The sequence below is a fragment of the Tachypleus tridentatus genome, chromosome 11, assembly GCF_004210375.1.
Source record: "Tachypleus tridentatus isolate NWPU-2018 chromosome 11, ASM421037v1, whole genome shotgun sequence".
NCBI classification, from domain to species: domain Eukaryota; kingdom Metazoa; phylum Arthropoda; class Merostomata; order Xiphosura; family Limulidae; genus Tachypleus; species Tachypleus tridentatus.
In genome coordinates, this window is record NC_134835.1 from 61,398,729 (window position 1) to 61,425,948 (window position 27,220).

Consider the following 27,220-nt stretch of genomic DNA (forward strand, 5'->3'; position numbering starts at 1 on the left):
CCATTTGAACTAAGTTTGACCCCATTTTAATCTATTTTCTGGCTGTTTAAGTAATTTCTGTTTGTTTTGTTGAATTTTGCACAAAGCTACATAAGGGTTATTTGTGCCAGACCTCAAAAATTTTGAAGTGTTAGGTTATAGGGAAGACATTTTGACAACACCACCCACCATAAACTTTTATTTCAGATAATAGAGTGGGACTCAACTGTTATTCTTATATTGGACCCATGGCCCCACAGTGTGCAGTAGAATTTGTTTTAGTTATAATGGGACACAAATCATGCAAACAAAGATCCACGGTTCAGCATTTTAACTACTGGGCATGCTTGGCCAATAATATTTGTACTTTCTGACATCACAAGTATATCATTACTATTACATTTATGATAAAACAAATAGCTACATGACATTTCCTAATACATAAATGTTTCAAGAATCATAATCTAAAGTAAAATAACAGATGAATGTGAATTATAACAGAGATAATACATCCATAAGAAATGGACACCATTCTAACTTTAAGCTTCTTAATTTCAATACTTTATTAAACAATCTTTAATTCATTCAGAAGTAAAATTAAACACTAAAAGTTCAATTGCACATGTGAATTTGTTAACACAGTTCCCTCTAGTATAAATGTATTTGGTGTTAAGCACAAAGCTACATAATGAGCTATCAATTCTATGCTCACCATGAGTACCAAATCCAGTTTTCATTGGTCTGAGCACTCAGACTTACCACTGACCCACTGGAGCTGATGTGTATGTTAAGAACATGTATTTCATTATCCTTACAATAACTTATTAGACTTATTTTAACACTGATTTAAATATGAAAATAAATAAAAAATCTATTATATTTTACAGTAACAGAGTAACATCTATTATTTCAAATCAATAAGAATAACCAAAAACTGAACAATTGAAACTTAATGCATGTGAATTAATTATAAATAACATAAGAATAAATCTCGTTCATTGGAAAAAACTCCAATGTTGATATGAAAAATAACTTTCTTAGATGCAAGAGATTGTTTAATTTACTGATTTAACATAATTTTGGGTGATAGCTTTAAAAATGAACTTAAAGACAAATTAGATAAACAAATCACTTTTATTCAGAGATAAATAACAGTGACAGCACTGCTAAGTCAAATCAGCAGTAAAACATAGATATAACAGTAAAAAAGAGTATACTAATTTACATGCACACCTCATAAACATAATATAAACTATAACTTTAAAGTATCGCAGTCCAATATCACATGTTTCATAAGTAAAAGAAATATATCACCTAATCTTTCAATTATGTCTTTTTTGTCAAGCTTTAAATAACTCCTAATGTTTAAAAATGAATTCACAATAACCAATAAAACCTTTTTAATTTTCTTACAAATTCATCATTAATTGATAATGTTGAGTTCATAAAAATTTCAATTTTCAGTTTCACACTTTAATTTTAAATGAAAATTTTCACAATCAGGCTTTACTGGAACATAAAATCACTCCATTAATATTAGTTACATCTTTCTTAAGTGGGTTTGTGTTACAGTTACAAAAACTGATATAAACTACTATCCTTTAAAAACCAGAGATAAATGAAATACATGGTGTTAAAATTATCTTGATATAAATGTATGTTACATCATTGAAATTTCAAATTTCTGTTGGTCTTTCCCCCTATAAAAATTGTCAGGCTCTAAACAACTAGTAATGTTTTTGTAGTGTATATATATATATAATCTAAGGTTAAGGCAGCCATATTTCTAAATGTTTTAAATAAAGTTTTTCAAGTGAAGTCTGACATAGTTTCAAAGTATCGCTGGTAAAATAGAAAGACTTGTGATTTGTGTACAGCATTATTCACTCTTAACAATGTTGCTTCTCAAATAACTTCATTCTTTATTTAAACTAAAATAGTTTCTCAGGAAGTCATGCATTATTTACAGTTTCAAAAAATGAATAATAAAATACTTCATATATTATAATTTAAAAGGTTAAATATTTTAAGTTTTGCTTCATAATGCTATATAATTTTATAACTTAGGTTTTATTTCTTGTTCTGATATCTTAAAGGCTCAGATGTGTGTTTCTAAGTTATTTACTATGGCACTGTTAGTGTTTAGTATATATTAAACTTTTATTAATTCATAAATCACATGATGTACTGTTCTGACCCATGGTGGATTTAGGTGGGGGCTAGAGATGGCTCAGCCTAAGGGCCCATGGTTTTAATATGGATCAGTAGATAATTTTATTTTACATAAAAGTACATATGATGCAGGGCCCATAAACATTATTATCACCTGCATCCACACAAACTTAAATCTGCCACATACTTTGACTGATGTATGATAAAAGGTGCTCAAACTTTTTTGAGCTGGCTACAAATCATGAATATTTTACTTTATATCTATATTTTGCTTTCAAAAGGATTATTTACTTTGATCCATAATGTAAGTGTGATTAAGGATGCATCTACTGACAATAGGTCATGATTTATTGAAGCAGCAGATGAAAAACTTATGGTCAATAGAAAATGAGCTTGTGAATAACAACTCATGATTCAAGATAGTGCAAGAAGAATTTGAAATCAATGGTAGATAAAATATGAGCCTTCTGTTAACAGCTTGTGACTAAAGAAGGTGTAAAAATAGCACAAATTCAATGGCAGATAGAAAATTACTTAAAGAAGTGTAAGAATAAATGATAGATCTAAAATATTCCAGATATTAAGTGTGATTCATCCAGAAAATTAATGGAAAGAGATTAATATTTAATCCTCACAGATCTGTTTACAAATTTGATACATTATCAATATGTTCTGTATTAGAAATCTTTTCAGTAAATATATAAATGTTCGTTTCAGTTGTTTGTATCAGCACAAGTAAAATAATGACCTATATCTTGAGAATGTAACTTTACTAGCTCAATACTTTGTTATAACACTTTCATCAGAAGCTATTGATTTCCTACCATTTCACTAATCCAGTTGAATATCAATTGGAACACCATTAACAGTAAATCAAACATGACACATGTATTTAAAAATTTCACATCATATTAAAATAATACCAAACATTATTGAACTTAAATTCTTGAAACAAATTAAACCAATAATGCTAAGTATATAATATGTGTAAACTAACAGGTAAACTACTAAAGTCATTGGATTTAGAGTAGGATATGTTACATGTATTCAATATCTCTTCATATTTTTACCTATAAGTATTACTTCACCTTATTATATCAGTACAAACATAAAACAAAGTCTTAAAATATCTACAATTTGTTTAGGGTCTTCATCAAAGTTTAAGGCATTAAAATCTTCAGAATGCCATTATCATTCTAAGGCCAACCTTTATGTTTATTCACTTTAGGTTTTTTTTTCTTGATGAAAAATAAGTTTTTAATTTTTGATTCTAGAAAACTACAGCATTTAGATAAGATATTGACATCCCATAAGATGTTATCTGTTGGTGGTATGTCATGTTCTTTTACATCTTATTCCACAACAGTATTGTTTGTAGTGAAATTTGAGATGTCACGTACAAGTTCAATCATTCAAGTTTCTACTATATACATAATGGAGTATCTACCACAAGTTATTTCATACACAACATTTTTACTATGACATCAACCATGTAATCTACATTTAGTGGTTTTACAGATATATTTAATACACTGTTTTTCTTTCTTGTATTCTAAACTTGTTATTAAATTTAAGGGAGATGCCTGATTTTTTATATTATTTGTACAAGTGTATTGATGTTTGACTTACTGTTAACAGGGTTCCAAGTTAGGTTCGACAGTTTAGTGAAATGGTAAGGCATCGATAGCTCTTGATGGAACTGTAGTAGCAAAACAATGAGCTCATAAATTTAAATTCTGGAAATATACGCCATTATTTTATTTATGTTTGTAAAATATCTCACAATAAACTACAGTTTTGTTAAACAAAGTTAAGAATAATAATTTAAAGTTAATGGGTTTTGTTATTCAGGTAAACATTTCAACTGTAACTGTCTGAAGAGCTATAGCAGATGTTCTAACTATAATAATCTGGAAATCTATACCCATTATATTAACTGTAACTGCCTAGAAAGCTATACAAGATATTTTAATTGTAACTGCCTGGTAATGTACACCAGCTGTTTTAACTATAACTGTCTGGAAAGCTATTCTATGTGTCTTTTTAACTGTAACCTCCACAGATTTGGTACAGACCAAATGTTTTAACTTTAACTGTCTGAAAAGCTGTTATCAGGTGTTTTAAATGTAACTATCTAGAATGCTGTACCAAATTTTCTGACTGTAGGTACTCAAGAAACCAAATAATTAGTGTTATAATATTTTTTAATAACAATGTTTTTACTTTACCACAAAACCACATGCAAAAATATATAAAAAAAAAAATGAAAGAAAAAATGTGATATTTCAAAATTATAACATGGATTGCATATCATGAAAATAATGCTTACGTGGTTAAGAACACATTAAATGTATTTATTTATAAGGTGGCCCCTTGTATAAATAAAAAGTTGAGTGTCTTTATAACAATATAAATATTATTTATACAGTAAAAATGTATTGCTTGACTTATGTGACAAGTGACTACTATAATTTCTTACCCTTCTGTCAACTTGGATAATTAAGCCTAAATGTATCACATAATTTTGAGAACAAAAGCCAAATTTTGTGGATTTAACTGTTAAAAATACTGTTCCTTACATCCATTACCAGCACTTTAACAGTGACATTACATTCCACTAGATGTTAAGTAATAGCTGAATTATTTCTAGGTTTAATCAGAGTATTTGTTTTTATATGAATGAATTATCAGTTGGTAATGAATTCTACACATTCTTTGAAACAAGGAGGACAATGAATATGTAAAAAAAAAAGTTCTTGAGAACAAATATTTTGTGAAAAAAGAAAATCACCTGAAAAATCTATAAAAACATTTCTACTTCTTGACATGTGTTAGTAAGATGTAACATTGTTGTTAAAGATGATTACTTTAGTACCAGAAGTAGAGCTAATGACATGTTGCAGATATGAGTGCACAAGAGTGTAATAGCTGAAACTCTCAGGCTAGCTTTAAAGAAACAAAATATGACTTTCTTCATTTCTTTATGCAATTGTAAGCTCATTTTTCTATATTTTTAGCATCAGTTTAAAAGTTTAGGTGACAGATAACTTAATTAAGAATTTTGATTCATATATTATGAAAGATTAAAATAGTTATTAAGAAAACAATCCTGTTAATCATAAAAATAATATAAATGATTTCATCTGCATTAAAAAGAGTTTACATTTAGAGAGAAAGCTTTCAGTGATAATGCTGAAATGACAACAGCTAAAGTTATTTAAAGTATCGTACTGATGTGTCTAATAATTATAAATCTTTAACAAATATTTACATCAAAGAATAAAGCTTTGCCTCAATAAATAACAAATATCAATCTTAAAAAATATTCAAAGAAATAATTAAAAAAACATTTACCTTCTGAATACAACTAACAAACTAATTCATTATGTTTTAGCTACACATTTTTCAAATTCATGTTAGACATGCTGCAAAAATTAACTACTTGTATATTTAATTGGCAAAGTAGTTAAAATAGAAAGCAACAATAAGCCACTAAAAATTATTAACATCCAGATCTGTTGTAACCTGAGAACCTGAATATCAATTTTTAAGAAATATTCTGAATAAAAAGAATTTCAATTGATATGCCACAGCCAAAACGTTTAGTAGTCATCTTAAAGAAACTTCTTCTTATCAGACTACATGCTTCTCATTTTTCAGTCATGTTACATCTAGAAAAACTGAAAACTCAGGTTCAAAGTCAATGCATATACACATATTAGAAGAGTCCACTTTTAAAGAATATCAGCATAGCTGCATACAATGACTGCAATATTTACATAGCTTGGATGTAATCAATCAATTATACATTCACATACACACACAACTCATTCTTGCACAGATTTTCTTGAGCAATTACAAGAGAACATAAGCTAAATAACTAAGCTCAATTTTAGCTGGTAACAAAATAAATGTTGCCTACACAACTGCCAGGTAAAGAAATTTTCCTGGGGACAAAATGATGGCAAGGACAGTATTTTTCTGGTACTGTCTGAAGCAAGCATACTAACTCTGATGAAACTAACAACCCTGTTAAAGACAACCATGGTACTACCAGTTGGCCATTCCTGGTTTGTTTAGGGTCATGAAATAAATCTGGCATGATGACCCTCCTTTGGCCGAAGAAAAGAAAACCTGTTACAAAAAACATTGTAAGTGTTGTGTTAAGCCATCTTTAGTTACTATTTATTTCCATATCATGCTGAGAGATATAAACAAAATCAAATATTGCAATTAAGTTTTTACCAACTTAAAGAAAATAAAATACTCTTGCTTACATTTATGAACATTTAAAAACATATACTTAACACTAATAATTATCATAATATGCAAATTATGATTAGCTATAGTATAACATACTGAACAATCACTAAGGTAATTGTAAGAAAAGCAACTGACAGAACATCCTCAATGGTATGTAATTTTGAAACACAAGTGTTATTAGAACTTGGTGTCAGAAAACTGACAATCATTAAATAATGATGCTAAAACAAATATCACTATTCGGATATTCATAATAACTAATATCTCACCTTATCATTTCTTTCACACAAAAACTTTAACTTCTGGGATTTTTTATGCATAAATACTCCATCAAGAAGTCCTGTTTCTACGTTCCGAATCTCAATAGCCTTGTTTCCCCAGCCCATTACCTGCCCTGTTCCAATGTAGGCTGTTAAAAAGACACTTTATTTAAATAGGAAAAACTATGATGCTACAGTATTTACAGATTGATTACAAGCTGGGAAATATTATGCTCAGATAAGTACATAATTAATATATTCTAGGAGCAATGATGCTAAGGTATGTACAGATCAATAAAACTCTGGGAGTATTGATGACAAGGTAAGTACATAAATACAGATGGAATATGCTGTGAAAGTAGTGATGCTAACATATGTAAAGATTGATGACTGGTACTGAGATAAGTAGAGACTGATTATACTCTGATGCTTACTTTCAGCTTCAGTTAATATATGTGTTGGTATTTCTACCATGTTATAGGTTGTGATATTTTGAAAATTTTGTTGCAAGGCATTGTTTAAAATAAATATTAGAAGTTCTATTTTTGAGAACTTGATTAGTATTTATTAATACATCTTTTGATGCTTTATTTATGACGACAATTATTTTACAGCTTCTGACTCTCTGAATAGTTTTATAGGTTCTTATGGATGTAGTAACTCATATATTTAAACTATGGGAGCACTAAGAAATTTGAATATTGATGAGATTTGTTTTTTATGTTAGGTGAAAATGATGATAAAAGTTAATAATTTTTTTCTTACTTATGACTAATCTGGCCATTTTTTTTACAAAAATATTACAGCTTTTCAAATTACAGTTTTAACAAGTTTATTTACATATAATCTTTAGATTATGAAAAAAAAAATTAATGCAAATCTCCAGCCAATGGAGAAAGTTGGAGAAAGTGAAATGTGACCAATGAAAATATGGTATACAACATTAATCTTTAAAAAATTATAAATATTGAATACAAAACAAATTTCAAACCTGAAAAAACAAAACAAGTTTCTTACTTGCAGATGTAATAAATTAAAATATAAAATTCATAGTTTACATTATACAATGTTCTTATCATATAAACATCATATACAGTTTATGTTTGATAAATGCTCTCCATTCACTAGAGATTATTCTTCCATGTCACTAAATTTACAAACTGTACTCTTGTTATAAACATAATGTTTAAGTAATAGTTTAATATGTAACAAACAGAAGTGCAATGTGTATATAATTAGTAACTACCTAATAGACAGGCAACTAACAATGACAACAGTTTATAGCTGAATTCCATAACACTTTTTTTTTCTCTTTAAAGTCCAACAACAGTAGCTTCCTTCAGCAGAAAATTGTTTTCTTGTACATATATATTCCCATTTCCTTTTTAGGTAAATTAAACAATGATGAAAGTTGATATCATTTGAAACTGAAATTCTCATAATTCAAATAGTGGTACCTAATATGAGCTAATGTCTTACAATCTACAATATCCACTGAGAAATAAACTACAAGCATTAGCTTTGGCTAGATAGATGGACAGTTGAAATTTGATGTGATACCATATTGCATTTTACTTACCAACTGATGTTGGCATCTCTCCCCATTGAAGAACTATATTTTTACTAACTCTTCCATAAGTATTGACATAAACACCTTCATCTGAAAAAAAAATAGATTTTGCTACTTTATGTTGTAAAACTCTAGAAAATAAAATTGTATATTTTTCAATAAATGATTTACACTATAAATTGTGAAATGTAAACCATACTTGATCATAAAATTAAATAATTAGCCTTTTGTTACCCTAAAATACCGCTAACTTCAGCTGATTCTGAATCAGAATGTCACAAACTTGTAACCCATTAAGGTATGTAATCAATTCAATTCTACCAATACTAAAATAAAATTTCCAGGTTAATCTAAAGATGACCTAGGAAGGTTGAAATGTTATTCTCTGCTTATCAATAAAAGTGTTAATACCCATACCAGCCATTCTGAGATACAGTTTTATTTCAAGCAGGTTTCTCATCATTAAGTACTCTCTTACTTATTGATTTTCTGAGATATCAATAGATTTGCTAAGTCAACCAGAGAAACTCTTACCATCTTTTCATGCATTTGAAGATTTGAAGCAATTTATTTACCCATGCCTACTTGTCTGATGGAATTATTTAAATCAAACAGAAATAACACATTATATTGTACATAACTCTTTAAACTCATTTGTTTAAGTCTGATGGTCAAAGCTGGTAGGTTGAAGTGTGCTGAGTAATGTTGCTGCTTGAGTTTAGTTGGAATTTTTAAAACTTATTTATAGTTTAGTTTGAAAGCCAGTTAAATTAAAGTAGTTTTTGAACATAAAATTTCATTTCAGTACCTGATAAACGTTTTGTGTTATAAAATGCAAATTTGGAAGCTTTGTGAATTACTTTTTTGACAACTAACATACTCACAAAAAAATAAAATTACCAAAGCATGCTCCCAAGTACAGACAGCCTCATCAACAACATAAATGCTAAATATCTTGTTTTTATATTTATGTTTTATCTACTGTCATAATTATAAAAAAATATAAACTTTTTATGTTACCTAACAATATATCTACTTTGGTGACAAAGTTAGACTAGCTCAAGCAATTTAGTACATTCCATAACCTGATCAGTTGTTCAACCCTAAACTATATCAGAAACAGTAATGATTAAAAGCAAGATTGTGAAAAGATTGGTTGCTGAGGCCATTGGAATAAATAATTGTAATTTCCTGTTCCAATCTGCATTCATTCTAAAATTAAAAGAAAAACGTTATTGATTTTATTTCATATTTTTGAACTTTTCAATGTAAATTCCTGATTTTGATACAAGTTAGTTCTGAGTAGAGAAAATGGGAGGTTCTCAAGGTTATACAAGTATGAACCATAAAATAAAAAAAAGTATTTTTATTCTTAGCATGAAATTCCCTTTTGACTCATACTGATAGTAAAAACACTAAAAACAAAATTCAATACATATACATATATATTTTTTTTTTTACAAAAGACATGCAAAAATTTATTAAAAGCTTACCAAATTTAAAGAATATGATGAATAGGATTACTTAATAACTAAATATTAATATACCTTTGAAATATTCATTTTAGAACAAAAAATATGTAACAGGTATGAGAATAGAATGCCTCAAAGTTACTACAATTTAACTGGTTTTTTAACTTAGCTATAAGTATGTTTAAAAATACTGTTGGTTGCTTAGAGTTGAACAACATTAATTATAGATAAAGAATCTGAGGCCAACTGCTTAGTCAGCCCACCAAAGAAAAATAAATTATAACAAGATTTAAGGAGAGGAAACAATAACTTTCTATTGATTATAAACATACCTATCAGTAAGCATGCATAGTACAGATAACTTATTGAAAAGCTATGATAAGATGAAATGGGCATGGATCACTGAAACCCAAAAAGAGAGATGAGAGAAAAGTTTACTAAGGAAATTTATTTTCCCAAGTGAATCATGTGACATAAAAATGTTGATTCATTGATTTAGTGTTTAATGGCACAAAGTAGCGAGGCTATCTGCGCCAAACTTCTAATGAAAAGATAAAAATAAATTAAATGTAGTAAAATACATAAAAGGAAATGAAGGTAAAACAAAACATCACTGAAAAACAGAAAAATATAAAAGCAATGTTGACACCTAGTCTACAATGTTAAGAAAGAAAGCAGAGTAAGAGAAGTTGTAAAGGACTGTCTCTAGCAAAATGGTAATGATCATAACCCACCAGGAAGACTAACAGGTAAGTACAAGAACCACCGTCAGTCACCTGAAGTTGGTCTTTCCAGTCCTGGTTCCGGGTTATGTTGTCATAACAGCCATTATCAAAAGGTAAAATAATAAAAGTGTTAAATGACATGCAGCAAAATTGTAATAACAACTCACCAGGACGACTAATGGGTAGTTCAAACAGATAGTTCAAACAGCAGCGTTAGTCACCTGAAGTTGGCCTTTCCAGTCCTGGTGTTGAGTTATTTAATATTCTAATCATTTTACAATGTCAAATTGAATTAGAGAGATTGAGACTGAAAAGGGAACCACAATTAAAAAGGTGTAATGAATAAATAACAAACATTTAAATGAAGTTAAAAAGATTAATGGCCATTAAAAAATTATAAACTTTATCAAGGTGGACAGTGTCACCATCACCTATAACACTGTCAAATGTCAAAGACAAACCCTGGAACAGAACATGTTTAAAATAGTGCAGTCATTGAGAGTTGTAACAATGGAAGGAAAGTAAAATGTGGCTTACAGTGATTTGAGTGTTACACAAACTACACACTGGTGCATCAGTTCCAGATAAAAGAAAATGATGAGTTAAAAAACTTTGACCAATGAGTAGTCTAGTTAGAACAACTTCCTCCTTCCAAACCTTACGGAAGCTAGACGGCCAAAGCTCAATATTGGGTTTTATTTGAAAAAGCTTGTTGTCACGTTGCTCACTCCAAGTGGACTGCCAGCTGGCATGGAGCCGAGCCTTGAATACAGGACCATAGTCCATGTACAGAAGAGGCACAGACGTGATAGTGCCAGAGCAAATAGATTTAGCTGCCATGTCTGCAAGCACATTCCCACGAATACCAACGTGGCCTGGTATCCAGAAAAACTGGATAGAAGTAGACGTTAGTGAGAAATGGGCCAGTCGGTTTTGAATATCAGCGAGAACAGGGTGTGAACCAACGTGAAGTGATTCCAAAGCCAGCAGAGAACTAAGGGAGTCAGTATAAATAGTGCAGTCGGAGTACTGCTCAGCTTCAATATGATACAGGGCAAGAGATATGGCATACAGTTCAGCAGTGAACACAGAAGCTCCAGAGGGGATTCTGCGTGCAACCACCGAACCACAACAAACCATGGCAGAGCCCAAAGAGTCATCTGATTTTGAACCATCCGTATAAATTGGAATAGAAAGGGTGTTCGAAAGATGTTCAGTAAATAAAAGACGGTACTTCCAATTGGGAGTATCTGCCTTCTTCAGATGACTAAAAGAAAGGTCACATTTGGGGGCTGTAATAAGCTATGGGAGTATGGGCTGACCAGTGGATTCTGCAATGTTTTCCAAGGACAGACCCAATTCATCCAATTGTGCCTGGATACAAAGGCCAAAAGGAGCAATAGCAGATGATCTGTTTGGAAAAAGTAAGGCCCACTGAGGAAGGAAAACACATCCCCAAGTGAGATGCTTTGGTAAGGAGTGAAGTTTCGAAGAATACAGTAAAGCCAGTCGCAAACAGCGAAGGTGCAGAGAAGGTTCGTGAGATTCCACATATAAGCTCTGAACTGGGGAGGTGCGGAAAACCCCAGTTCAGAGTCAAAGTCCTTGATGATGAATGGGGTCCAGCATCTTTAAGGCCGAGGGTCTGCAGAGCCATAGACCATTGATCCATAGTTGAGTTTTGAACAAATAAGAGCACGATATATCTTTAACATAGAACATAGATCCACTGGCAGTAGAGAGGACACGAAGGATGTTCAGCGCTCTTGTGCATTTGACACATAGCTGCTTTAAGTGTGGTATAAAGGTCAGCTTACACTCAAAGATAAGCCCCAAAAACTTGGTCTCAGGGACCACTGGCAGCAAAACTTCACTGATATGGAGTTCAGGATCAGGGTGGATACCCTGTTGGTAGCAAAAGTGCATGCAAATGGTTTTAGAGAGAGAAAAATTAAAGCCTTTCGCCATAGTCCACTTCAGTACACGATTGAGAGCAGTTTGTAGTTGCCGCTCAATATATCTCATGTTCAACGACTGACATGAGATGTGAAAGTAGTCAACATAGAGCTCGTTTGCTACAGTGAGAGGGAGTTGTTGAGTGATGGCATTTATCTTTATACTGAAAAGTGTGACACTCAAACCATAGCCCTGAGGGACTCCAACTTCCTGTACAAAAGAACGGGAAAGTGTCGAACCCACATGAACTTGGAATCTCCTCTCCATTAAAAATTTTTTAATAAACATAGGTAAATGGCCACGTAACCCATATATATGGAGGTCTCTCAAAATGCCATACCTCCATGTTGTTTCATCAGCCTTCTCAATGTCAAAACGATTGAAACAAGATGTTGGCGTTTCAGAAAGGCTTCTCTGACTGATGTTTCAAGTCGAATCAGATGGTCTGTGATGGAATGCTGTCGTCGGAACCCACAATGGATGGGCAAGAGGAAGTTGTTTGATTCGAAGAACCAAACAAGACGAGCATTAACCATCCTCTCTAAGGTCTTACAGAGACAGCTCATCAAAGCAATTGGATGGTAGTGTGAAGGAATTTTGGGATCTTTCCCAGGTTTAGAGAAAGGTAAGATAATAGCCTGGCGCCAGGCATCAGGAAAAACATTCTCCTGCCAGATCCGGTTAAAAACAAGTAGAAGAATATCAAGAGAATCAGGAGAGAGATAGCGCAGCATGTCATAGTGTACATCATCAGGTCCAACTGATGTACTGCCAGACCGACTAAGGGCCATTTTCAGTTCCACCAGTGTAAAGGGACAATTATAGTTAAAAAGACGGTCAGTTCGAAAGGAAAGACATGAATGCTCTGTCCGAGTCTTGATGGCCAAGAAGGTGGAGGAACAAGCAGAAGTACTAGTTACCCAGCAAAAGCTTTCACATAGAGTATCGGCGATGCTCGGACATCAGCTACCTCTTGCCAATCAGAGAGCAAGATGGAGAGGGGGACAAAATTGTAGTGCCCACTAACTTTTTGAATCCTGTCCCAAATGTCCTTGGAACTGGTGGTAGAAGATATGCTAGTTGTGAACTTAATCCAAGATTCCTTCTGGCTTTGACGTCTTACCCACCTAGCATGTGCACGGGGCCCGTTGGAAAGCAATGCAGTTCGAAAGTGTGGGATATCTATGGAAAGTATCCCAGGTCCGTTTTTCAGCCTTCCGTGCCAAGTGGCAAGCAGGATTCCACCACGGACAAGGATATCGTGGAAAACATGTCGAGGTTTTAGGAATACACTGAGCAGCTGCTTGTATAATACAGTCAGTTACTGCTGCCACACAGTCGTCTATTGATGGCTGATTCACGATGGCAAGATCAAGTTCTGCGAGAGCAGTGAAAGTAGACCAGTCTGCCTGGTCCAGCTTCCACTGGGGCACACGGGTAGGGTGGCATCCACCACGGCCAGTCTCTCTCAAAAGTATAGAAAAATGATCACTACCTAGTGGATTATTGTCAACCCTCCATGAAAAATGGGAAAATAATGAAGGGGAGCAAACCAAGAGATCAATAGCAGTAAAGGACTGACTAGGTGCATGAAAATAAGTGGAAGAACCAGTATTGAAAAAAGAAATGTTGTGATCAGAGAGCATATGCTCTACAGAGCGACCCCTCCTATCAATAACAGCACTTTCCCAGAGGGGATGATGTCCATTAAAGACCCCCCAGGATTAGAAATGGAGATGGCAACTGTTCAATAAGAGCATCAAGGTCTGAGTGATCATATGTCTCCTCAGGGGACAGGTAGAGAGAAGAAACAGTGATGGTATGACCCAAGGAAACACAGATGGCTACAGCCTCCAAAGGTGTGTTGAGTGACAAAGACAGGGTGGGCACGTGTTGATCAACCAATAGTGCCACCCCTCCATGTACTTGTCCATCACACAGCCTGTCATTTCTGTACAGAGAAAACTGCCGAATGGTGACTGTATCAGCAGGTTTGAGAAATGTTTCTTGTAAGGAAAGACATACAGGATGGTAGGAAGCAATCAGTGTTTTGATATCATCCAGATTGGAACGTAAACCTCGACAGTTCCATTGTATCAAGGTGGCCATTTTTAATGATGGGTAGGTGAAGTGGCTGGAGAATCCTTCTGTTTATGACCACGTCTTTTTTTCCTTACTGTCCTTATTCAGAGGAGGTCTATCGACCTCCATGGATCCTGCCCTGGGTCGATTGGGCAGGTCTTTGTTGTTGGAAGGGGATTCCAGTGACTGAGGATGCGAACGAATGATTGTTTTGCATTGTGGGGTTGGAGAAAAGAATGTATCAGAGAAATGCCTGTATTTGAAACCGAAGGATGTGGATCTTGAGATTTGTTGGACTGTATGGGAAGAACAGAGATGGGTGTAGAAGTCGATTCATCAACCTTTTTAACCATGGAGGTCAAAAGGCTTTTCATTTGTTTTGAAAACGATTCTCTTGGAGGTACAGAGAGATCTGTCTGCACTCCCACTGTAGTTGTGAAACGAAGTGCAGCAGCATATGTCCGAGATTGAGTGGCGGACAGCAATTTCCAAGCCTCAGGATAACTAATGTTATGGGTCGTTTTCAAACGCTGCACCTCTTTTTTCCTCCAATTATTTTGGGCAAGAACGAAAGCAGGAAGGGTGGGAACCATTGCAGTTGAAACAATGTGGGTCCGTGTGACACTCACAGGCATCGTGGTCCTTGCCACCACAACGAGCACATGTCAGGGAACCACGACAGGATGTCTTTGAGTGGCCAAACCTCTGACATTGGAAACATCGAAGAGGGTTTGGAATGTACGGCCGTACCCTGCAAATTAGATAACCTGCCTTGATGGTGGCAGGTACAAGTGATGATGTAAATGTCAAAACGAGGGTATTTGTTGGCAGTGTAATTCCATCTTTGCAAGTGGAGATGCGCGCCTCATTGCAGAAACTCCTTGAGTGCAGAGACCAGCGAGAATCTCTGACTCGGGGATGTTCATCAAATCTCTCTCAACAATAACTCCTCGTGATGAATTCAAGGTAGCATGAGGGGTAACCTCAATAGGTACATCCCCAATTGCCTTTAAATTCAAGAGGAGTTCACTGTCTTGGGATGTGGATGTTTCAACCAATATGTCTCCAGATCGAAGCTTCTTTACTGACTTTGGAGAGCCAGCAAGACCCTCTAGTCCCTTCTGAATAAAAAAGGGGGACAATTGCCCTAAAGGTTTTTCTGAAAGAGAATGTAATATAAGAAAATGAGGTATGTGTGTTACAGATGTTGAAGATTGCTGCTCAGTCTTCAAGACGTGGTCGTTTACCTATTGAATGTTTTTTCACTATTTTATTTAAATTTTTTGTTGGAGGATCCATAGGAAAAAAAGGAAAATTTCGGTACCCACTGACCCCACCCACCATGGAGCCCATACGAGGGGACGCACTACAATGTCATGCAAGGATACTGCAGCAACATCAGGGTTTCGTGAGTACTATACCCAAACACCAGCATCAGACACAACACCCGTTGAGAACTTCCAACACTGGTACTTGGTTGGCTCTAGCCCAAGTGGACCAGCCAATTGACCCAAGGGGAGCCACCCAATGGCCACCCGTCTACAGAAATTCAAGGCCAAAGTGGTGTGTTAGGGTTGTGGACCCCTCAACCACCAGGATCCTCTCCTCCCCTTCACGGGTCACCACGCACGGCAAACACGCAGGTGGATGTTTAGATCCCAGAGGAGGTAAACTGAAAGAACAGAACCTTCCCTGGGAGGTCCCTTCACCATGAACAGGAATCCACACCGAGGGGTATAAAAATGTAAACACTATAAAAATAATTTTAAACATTTCCTTTTGAAATTAAGGAATTAAAGTATAGATAATATAAAAATTTCAATTATACATTTTCATGCTAAGTTTATTAATGTACAATGATAATAAAACTGTTGAATTAAGTTTAGAATGTATCTCTTGAAAAGTTTATGCATGCACTCTAACCAGGCTGTGCACCTAAGAATGATCTTATGTGCACTGGATTGATCCATTTAATCAACCTTATTTCTTTGAAGCTATACATAATGTTTATGTAGTGAGCATGAATGTCAGTATTTTTCCCATGTACTTCATTTTCTGAAACATTACCTCACATAATTATAATAATTGTTTTTAAAGTCTAGGGTTAAGTTTTTTTAAAATAAGAGGTGTTGACCACTCCAGAATCTTGTCATTTTATAGAGTATTAATATATATATGTGTTAAAACTGTGCATACGAATAAAAAAAAAAGTCTTAAGTCATGGATTTTTACTAACTTACTATCGTAGCACAGCAGCAGTTGCATTCCCTTGGAGTTGGGCAGAGTTACAATAGTGTGTGGTGTGATAGGACCTTGGCTCTGCAAGAGTAATTTACATTGTGTGTGTTTAAATAGTTGTTTAACTCTTAAAATATTAACCTAGAAACTTAATTTTTGTTTAAATAATAAAAATAACAATATTCTTGCTTATATATTGTTACAGTTGTTTGTATTAGTTACTTTAAAGAGATTATAAAATCATTTGATCATTGTCCAATGGATTAGTAATAAAAGATTGATTATAAAAAACTGATAATGAGCGGATGCAAACATCAAAATGATTTTTCAGATTTTTAAATTGTCACTATTGTTCAATAAGTATTCCAGAAGTTTTCAATACGAGTTTAAAGCTGCTACATATTACTCAAGACATTTCTATTTACTGAGTATAACAATTTCTGAGACATGATGAAAACAAAAACTTTTTAAACACACCTTCTAGTACTACATTTTTACACAATATAAAATACAAATTTTTAGAATGATAAGCAACAGTACAGTGTTAAAATATCTCAGTTACTTTCTTACAGCAAATAGCTTAAGTATTGTTCTTTATTTTAAAAAACTAATGTAATATTTAGTTTAATATGTTCAAAAGCATATTTATGAACAACCTGATTCAATTTCATCCATAAATTAAATAAACAAGAAATTACAATCAAACCTGCCAGTAAAAGCAACTTTAACGATATGCCAATAATAAAGTAGTTTTTCAAAACTCAAGAGAAAAAATAATTCTGAAACTTATCAAAATACACACTCACACACAATAAGAAATAAAAAACAGAGGTATAACCACATATCTTAAAATTCAATCCAATTTTCTACCTACAGTAGTTTACCAAGCAATAAACAATCAGACTCCACAAACTGTCATCCACATGGACAATTTGACGATGAACACATACCCGCTCATGAAACTACACGTCCCCGTCAGGAGCGTGAGGGAAAAGTGAGAAACAGTAAACAGTTATACAGTTTTTAAATTTTGTCCTCATCTCTAAAGTCTAACACCAGTAAGTTCTTTCCATTCATTAGTAAATTGTTCAAAGCACTGACATTACCTAATTTACATTTTCAGAAGAACTGAAAAAAACCAAAAAAAACAATAAATATGTAATTATCTACAACTGTTCACAATATAACCTAAAACTAAAAATCATATCATATTAGAGTTACATATCATTTACACAAGTATGATGTCTCGATACTGGAATTTTTAAATTATTTTAGCAGCCTGCTCACATGAACAGTTATGTTTCTTCAACAAAATTATACATTTTCTATACAGAATAATTAATTACATAATTTCCTAATAAATAGGTTGAAAAGTACACCTTTTATTAAAGTTAACATTTTCCTTACCTGAAAACATATTTTCAATACATACTCTTGTACAAGCCTTGAGCTAATTCCCACCTAAAAATCAGGTGTTCAGCATGAACCATACTAATGCATAGTGGCATCATCATAATGACAGCCCTCTACTAATTCCAAAGCAATAAAACCTCCTTACTCAATAACCCACTCTAAGCACTAGTACTTGAAATAACTTCATTCTTATATGAGGCAAGAAGAAAGTGTGCCAGAAGTGTGCAGGATGGATGAGAAGTTATGGAGGTATTAATATCTATCACAAATACATTTTCAGATAAGGAAAATGTTAATTTCTGAGGCAGAAACTCCCCTCTTCACACAGAATAGCTAAAATCCCATATTAAAATGGTAAAGGGATCAATAAAAACATTAAAATTAGATGGGTTCCCTTCAGAGAGTATCCAAAGCAAAGCCCAGTGGGTGTGTGACATCTGATGACAGGAGCTACATAGCAGAATGCACACCCATGGGTGACTAGGATATACTCCTTACCTAGAAAAAAATTAAGGAAAAGGCAAAAGAGCCTCAAGTGTTGCAGGTGAGGATAAAATTTTTTTGCATGACCAATCAAACACCCACACAAAAGTATTTGGCAATCTTAGAAGTATAATGTGGATGGGGCACAATCAAATCATGTAGTGTGTGTATGACCTCAACTCAGTTGGACAAACAGAAAAGATGATGATGAACCCATCCTGTTGCAGGAGGATGGTATACTAACTATTTGAGGGGTGAATTATGACAGAGCTATCACCACTCTAATTCTACCATATTGTGCTGTGCAATCAATGAGGAACTCTCCAAGGTCTACTACCCCAGTGACTAGGAACTGTTAATGGGCAAGAGCCTTCCATGCTCTACTTGAAAAAGGGGAGATAATTCTTATTGGAGAGACCTGGATCCCCAGCCAATATCTGCCAGAAAAGACTTTTACTTTAGACAGTGTAGTTGACGACCACAAAATCTTATTTAAAAAAGTTTCCAAGCATAAGTCAAAGATGTAGAGAGTCACTTCCTTGATGCTGGCTTTTCCTATGATGGTCCACAGAATGGTGTTTCTGGATCTAGCAGTTGTGTATATAATACCACGAGGATACTTATGTTAGTTTGGCAGGACACCCCCTTCTCAACAATGGTCAATGATGGAGCCAGTATTTATTGGGAGGGAAAAAAACAGCCACCTGACAGGATACTGCAAGAGGAAAAAGGATGAAAGGAGAGAAAATTCATTTATCTTTCTCCCAGATTGAAGAATAGTGACTGGAAGGGGATTAAAATCAACAGAAGATGAAATAGCCATATGATAAACATAGTGGGAGAAGAACATGTATGGAATAAATAAAATGTGAAAAAAACCTATGAGCACCAATAGGGAGACTAGAGGTCCCAAGACAGAAGCAAAGAATGATAAAAATTCCAAAAAGTAGATGTTCATGCCACATAACATCAAAAAACCCACAAAAGACAACCTGGTCCTGAATTAGCATAAAAGTGAGAAATAGAAAGGATGGGAAACAACTGAGAAAGAATGATCACCTTACCAAGTGGCCAAAGTATCATGAGAAAAAGACCAGTCTGGGTGGAGGAACAAACAAATACAATGAGAAGAGTGCATGAAGCACTGATGGCACATATGTTTGAAAATGGTGACCATAGACAAGAAAGAGAAAGATGGTATAAAGAAACATGAAGCTTACAGCTTGAATAGAGCATGTAAGAAAATGTATAAAACAACATTAAGATGCCAGTTAGGCATTGGAGTCAGTAGAGGAACAAGGGTTGGAACAAAGTGAAGAAGGCAGGGAAGAAAACATCAAGCAGTAACATGAAAAGTGAAATGTAGATAACAAAGCTACCCAACAACCAGTTAAGGTGGAGATTGATCACCCATGATCAAACACCATGTGAAAAGAGTCTAGAGTAAGGGATTGAGAGTTAGATCAATGGTGAACAACTTGTCTATCCTGTTGATAACTGGACAAAGATAAAAGACGACAAGAATGGGATAAGAAGAAGGCACTACAATCAGATATTTCAGCTCTGTAGAAAATTGTCCAGAACAAATCTCACACATGAAGATGAAGAGATAACAATACCTTGGTGAAAAAGAAACATGTAAGACTGAAGCAAAAGAGAAAGGGAACAAGGAAGAAGGAGAGAGGTTCTGCATACTAATTGATGAAGCAGTGGAAACCAGCACTAAAGAAGAAGTGTTGCAGATCAAGGTGAGGAGATGGGGAAGGAAACAATGAGAAGAATAGGCATAGAGACAAAAAAGTCAGACCAGTCCTATCTGAGAGAACTGACTACCAAAGATGAAGAACTTGGGACCAAAAGTTTGATGTTTGAAGGAGTGGTAAAGATGTTGAGAAGAAGTGTACCTAACTGAGAGCAAACCAGAAAAAGATCACTCCATATGAAGAATCAGAGCTTCTAGTAATACTAGACAAAGTACAATAAGTTTAAGTATGTTGATGTGAAGTAAGTCTCTGAGCTTAACCTCATGTTGTTGTTCAGAGATGCACCTCAGCCTGACAAAGAAACATCTGTGAAAAGATGGAAATCCAGTCCAAGGAGGTGGCAAGGAGATGTCCACTGTGGTATTGGCATGGTTGAGTCAATAAAATAAGTCCTCAACAAATGGAAAGGTTCACAATCAAGTACAATGAATTGTATGAAAGATTTTGTTGGTCCTGAAATGTCCACTGGCAAAGGCACATGTGTGCACAGTCTGAAAGGGAAGCCAGAGTCCCCAGAGTGAAAAAAACTTTAAACGTAGAGTATACAAAAGAAGTTAAAAGCTTAGTGACAAGGCATTCCATTGCTTACAGGGGGAGTGATGAAGACTCAGTGCAAATTAGATGAGAAGTAAATAACATGTCCAGATGTATTAAATACTTAATATGTATAACAAAAAAGTTGGAGTACTTAACTAGTCAGCCCTACAAAGTATACTCCTGTAAAAGAATGTAGGTATGAAAGAAGAAGTTCTCCCAAGAAGGAGCAAAGAGAAGTCAATCATCCATGTAATGATTGGACCTCATCCCCGAACCATGAATGTGGCAGATAAATGACCCTATGACTTGAATGAAAATGAAAGGAGCAGACACAATGCCAAAAGGAAGAACATAGAACTGGAAATTCAATTCCAATGGATGAAACAGAGAAAATGTCTGCAATGTTTAAAAAATTTTCCAATACCATTGTAATAGTTACACACCCACAGGCTGGTTTAAATGGACCACTGAAAAGAAAAAAAAACAAACCCTTCTTCTGGAATTGTAGGACAACTAGAATCCTGTTGAGATGTGACAAATCAATAACCAGTTGTCAGTTTCCAGTCTTCTTGAGGACCATAGACAGTAGTAATATTTGAGACCAGAGGTAAATATTCTCTTGATGTTATTTTTGGTCAATATGTTTGAGACCACACCCTTGAGATTATGAAGATAAATGAGGTTGGAAAGAGGATGAAAGGAAACAAGAAGAGGGGAGAAAGAGAAGTAGAAACAGGCTGTGGATAAGAACTTGAAGAATCCATCTGTTGACCAAACACAGCCCCAAAAGGGAGACAAACAGGTAAAAGTGGTTCTAATTACTCGAAGTCAAATAGTGGAAATGAAGAATGGCTGTAAGTTAGGACAAAAGAATCAAGTAAGAAAGGAAGAGGATGCATGTAAATGTAGGTGTATAATTATTCAAGAAATGAATCTACATGGACCTTAATATGAGGCAAAGAAGGGAAGACAAAGTGTTGCGTGTAAAAACAATAGGAAGGAGTTGTAAGACACTAGAGAAAAAAGAACGTACCTACAAAGTCATGTCATGAAGGAGATCAGAAGGGTCATGATTCTTCTCCAAAGATAAAGTAGTACCAAAAACAAACATTGGTAAAGGAACAGCCTGTCACATCCTAAACATGTTCAAACTGTGAAGAAGGAAAATAACCAAATAGGAGAGGTAGATCCAATATGTATGAGGAAACTCAGAACTTATTAAAAGGATAAGTAAAAGTTCCTTTCACTGGATAATTTATGACAGATAAACAATAAAATGATATATTTTTCTCATTTTCTTTAGTAATGAAAGAAACTAGTTAAACTTAAATGAAATTTTATTTTTGCAACTTTTTGCAAATCTTATATAATTGCATAATAATTTTAGAAACATATCCATTCAAGACAATGTCAAGGAAAAGAATGAAGTTATTTTGAGTACAAGTAGTCAGAGGGAGTTACTGCACATGAAGGTTGTGTTTTGTCTCCCTCTTACTGGTGGAGGATTATTGTTCAATCTTGATGTCATCATGCACTAGCTCAATTCACGTTAAATACATGATTTTTAGTGGTAACTAGCTCAATACCTGTGGCACGCAAATCTTGTAGGCAGATGCACAAGGGATCCAAGGTATTCAGTGTGAAGAGGTAAGATATTATCTCAGAACGTCAATTTCAAATCCTATATTACTTTTTTAAAATAACTCTCACATTCATACATATTACCTTTACTCTCTTGTGATCTCTCATTATGTCCACCAGATGGCACAAGTGCTCTTCTATTCTGATTACTCCATTAACACAAGTGTCAATCAACCTTCCACTGGTTAATTGAAGAAGCAAACAGCAAACTGGAGCTGTAGCTCAATCATATCAAGAGATATCCAACAAACAAAAGCATCCAAATAGTCTCAGGTATGACTGTAGCTCAGTCATACCAAGAGATATCCAACAAACAAAAGCATCTGAACAGTCTTAGGTATTGATATAAACCATAAAAAAATACATGGAAAACTTATCATGTGAAATACCTGTAAATTGATGACTGCTGTTAATCATTTCATCTACAGAAATGTAACAGATGAAAAAAAAAATCTATAATGTCACATATTACAAAGAAATTTAACCTACTAAATGTAAAAGTTACAAATATCATGAGCTGGTTCTGTATAGTACACTGCTGGCCAAAATCTTAAGGCCAATGAACAAAGAAAAAATATGCATTTTGCATTGTTAGATTCAACCACTTATTTGGGCAGAGCTTTGAAAGGTGAAAATAAGAAAATGGAAAATAAAAATAAACTTTTTAGCATTTAATAGGGAAAATGTGAACACTATGAATTTAGCCTAAATACTAGCTGATCAAAAGCTTAAGACCATACTGAAAAGAAGCATTAATCAGTAAACAAGTAACAAAATTTAGTCATTTGTGTTCAAGCATTAGGGTTGTCAACATCTCCCACTGACACCAGCCAATTGTCAAACCAAAGTGAGGCCCTTATGGATGCAGAATGCAGCTCAAGAACAATAATACAGTATCTATGAGAGAAAGGCTTTAAAAACTGTAAAGTCTTCAAAGGCCACACCTCCTTCCACATCACAAAACAGCTCGGTTAAACTTTTAGGGAACTCAAAAATGCAGAATGCAAAAAGTGAGGGCTAAAATAATATAAGGGTATGTACAAATATTGAATATTAGTTTTAGAGATATTCACTGTATTCTATTTCAATAGAATAATGAATTTAGTAATGGTGCCTTTTACAATGAAAGACTAAAACAATATATGAAGTGTTTATAAATCAATTATACAAGTTAATTTCCATGTATGAATTATCTGTAGTATGTCTAATAACATTAAAAATTTTTAATATTTTAGCAATAAATCATTGTGTAAAACTAATCATGTCAAAAACTGTTATATGAAGATATGGGTTACGTTTTTTATGTACAACTTCTTCAAGTGTATTTTTGTTAAACACAACATAATATTTTGTAACAGAGAAAAAATTTACCTTTCATAATGGAGTTTGTACAATCATTGATAAATCTATCTGCACTTTTATTATGATAAAAGAGACTATACATTCATGAACTAAGTTTATAGCAATTTGACTTTTCATACAGTAAATGATCTTTCAAAAAATGTTTATATAAATTGCTGTCCTTTGCACTTAAAGAATTAAATTCTGTGATCATTCATGTATGAAGAGGCTGTTAGAGTTAATGCAAAACTTAAACTATAGATAATTTATTTTTGAAGTTCATGGGAAACAATGACTAGGAAAGTGCCTTATGTTAAACCATTTTAATATGGAATAAAAGATAATGTAAAGAAAATTAATGTTTCTGGATATTTTTGGATACCTTAGTTTATAATCTGGTATACTGACACTTTCTGAGACATACACGATAACTTGCATAGCTTTGTTTCTATAACAGTCAAAAATAATGTGGTGAACATTTTGATAAATCTCACTTTCAGGACTGCAAGTCCTAACACTTTAATATATGAAAAAAATCTATTATTAGATTTAAAATTATTTTAAACTTTACTGAAATTATCATCTTGTAAACGTTCTTAAAAAAACCTGCTACAGTAGTTTTAAAACAAAAAAGACAGAAAAATGTCCACTGATGGAGATATAGTATTTTAAAACCTTGTTTTTAGAACCAAAGAATCATTTTAAACATTTGGTACCAAAAACAAGGTAATTTGTTATTAACAAGCTCATGTGTACTTGCTATGTAAGATTCACCATTTACTAATTCCCATTACTGGTGTTTAATTGATACAAGATTGTTCAGTTTAATTGGTTAGTCCAATTACTCAAACCTCACATGAAAATGATTAGTTGAATGCAATTTGATTAATGAGCTTGTAAATTGATTAATGAGCTTGTAAATTGGATTAATGAGCTTGTAAATTGATTGATTCAAAATTCCACTTATTGTCCACCTCTGCTACATACCCACAAAAACAAAGGATTTATAAATTGGTGATGAAACATTACATTAAAAAAATAAAAAATCAGCTCAACCTATTACTTTCTGTAAGCAAAGTTCAACCACAAAAGCTTTTACTGTTTCATAGGATAGTCGAATTATGTCTGTGTATAGGAGACTACTTTACAGCTGCCACATGAAGCAGTGAAAATTTCAGATTTTTACGTATTTTTATAATTACAGAGAAAGATGCATTAAGATCACAGTTTTGGCATTTTGAAACAGACTCACTTTTGAACTGAAGGGATCAAAACTTATTGCTAATGTAACTCCTGTGTTTTAATATTTTATGTTTTACTTTGCTGATTATATGAATGTTCTTCACTTTAAATATAGTTTGTTTTACTTTTTAACTAAGTGTATCACAATCCACTAGTCCTATCGACATATGTAATAACTCATTTCTGCAATAAAAAAATGGTTACATTTGCCTTAGCTTTATACAGTTTATCCCATTAATTCTGCCTCTACAAACCTCTATACTTGTCCTCTCATGCACTTGTTCCTTGAACCTCTTTATATCGCATAGATTATGTAACTAATAGTGTGTTTGGTTTTGCATCAAAATACTATTGTTGTGCTTTACGTGAATAAGGGACAAAGCTTATTCTAATCATTCTATCATTATCTCATTTTGAATTAGATATATTATTGTATATATAATTTTACATTTGAAAGATTCCCAAAATGTTTCAGAAAAATGAAGTGTATTTTATTGCTAAATACAAAATAGATTGTAACAAATTGTGAATAGTAATTATCTGAGCTTTGCTGTAGAAAACTGATTGTTAAAAAAATATCCAGAACATGACAAAAGTATACAACATAATACCAGGACAGATGTGAATAATGAGTAATAACAGAACTGCATGACTTGGACTATCAGAATTTATCATGTTAAAGTGTTTATTTCTGGTTAACCTCTTATTATCTTGTTTGTTTGTTTTAATCGGAAAAAAGGCTAACAGTCTCTAATGTATAATTTTGTGACTAAAGCCTCACTGCTGTTGCACAGTGCTATTCTAAAAGGTATATTTTAAATCAAGAAAAGGTGATAAAAAATACCTAATATTTAACACACAACATGTCAAATAAGCACTATCAATTAATGAAAAGAGCTGCTCATTCTACTACTTCAATGTAGAAATTAAATTTAAACCATGACTAAAAAAGCCAAAGACAGTCCATCAAGAAGATGAACTACATATACAGTAAGGCTATTAAATGCACACCTACTAAACAGAGAGGAAAAGACAGACAAGCATTGGGAAAAGTTGTTTGTTTCAGCTTTTCTCAACTCCTTGCGATACCTAATCAACTATCAAAAGTTCATGTCTCCATCATGGTACTTCAAGATAATTCTTCTAAGTCTAGTGTCCTTTAATTCTCAACCAAGCGGTGGGACAAAGAGAAACAGACATTTCTGAATACTCCTGAGTATATTTCATTTCCTTCACAGAGTGAAATAAATTTTAACCTAAATTACCCCACACTGTGTTGTTGTACACCTAATAAGTAATGTTCAATGAGTGATGAACAAAACCATATCCCAAAATTAGCCAATTATGCTGACAAAGCTATGCACAAGAACTGGAAAGTTACAGTTATGGCTTGAGATATAAGTATTAGAAAAAAGTTCCAGGAAAACGATGGAAAATTTCTAGATTTGTCTAGAACAATTAATGTTAAAAAAAAAAATGTGGCTTTCAACAATAATGGTATGGTGTTAAGATTTAAGAGCACTGTGCCAAGTGGATGACAAAAACACCTACTATAGAAGAAAAAACTATAAACATAGATGGAAAGTAGTTACGGAAATTAATCAAGTGTATAACAAACAACAGCTCATAAAAGTGTAAACTTTAAATACAAAATGCTTAATCAAGTGATATGATAAAGATATATATAACAGAGCAAGTTTTAGAAACTCTAAATTTTAATTAGTTTTAGTAAAATGAGATGAATTTCATTTTTTCACATACATTTTGACTATACCTCAAACTATAAACTAAAATTTTGTAAATGTTTAATGCCATAAATTTTGAAACTATTAGTAGTATACGCTATTATTTTTGTAGAAAAAAAACAAAAGAGAGAATACACTTTGACGTTCATAACAAAATAAACACTATGTTTAAAAATATCTAAAATCTGATGAGCATAAACATTAACAAAAACTTCTACTAGTTAAATAATAATAATAAAGGAGTAAAAAGCATGTCACTATGCTAAACAAAACTTGTCAATAAACTATTAAAATTGAAGAATTAATAAGTAATTTTTGTACAAAATGAAACATTACTT

The 27,220-nt window shown here is 33.2% G+C and overlaps 1 protein-coding gene across 4 annotated transcripts in view; it reads right to left on the reverse strand.

The window, feature by feature from the left end:
- Window positions 1-1,096: 1,096 nt before the first annotated feature.
- Window positions 1,097-27,220, reverse strand: part of LOC143232276 (serine/threonine-protein kinase mig-15-like) — a 117,046-nt gene continuing 90,922 nt past the window's right edge. For 2 of the 4 annotated variants that reach the window (XM_076467470.1, XM_076467469.1), the window contains 4 exons: window positions 16,720-16,798; window positions 8,254-8,334; window positions 6,684-6,823; window positions 1,097-6,285 (listed from right to left, as the gene is read on the reverse strand). In XM_076467470.1, the coding sequence (XP_076323585.1) occupies window positions 6,202-6,285; window positions 6,684-6,823; window positions 8,254-8,334; window positions 16,720-16,798 (384 nt within the window). In that variant the 3' untranslated portion in view covers window positions 1,097-6,201. Of the gene's footprint in view, window positions 6,286-6,683; window positions 6,824-8,253; window positions 8,335-16,715; window positions 16,799-27,220 lie in introns of those variants that run through there. The other 2 variants (XR_013017473.1, XM_076467472.1) reach the window with 2 other exon arrangements.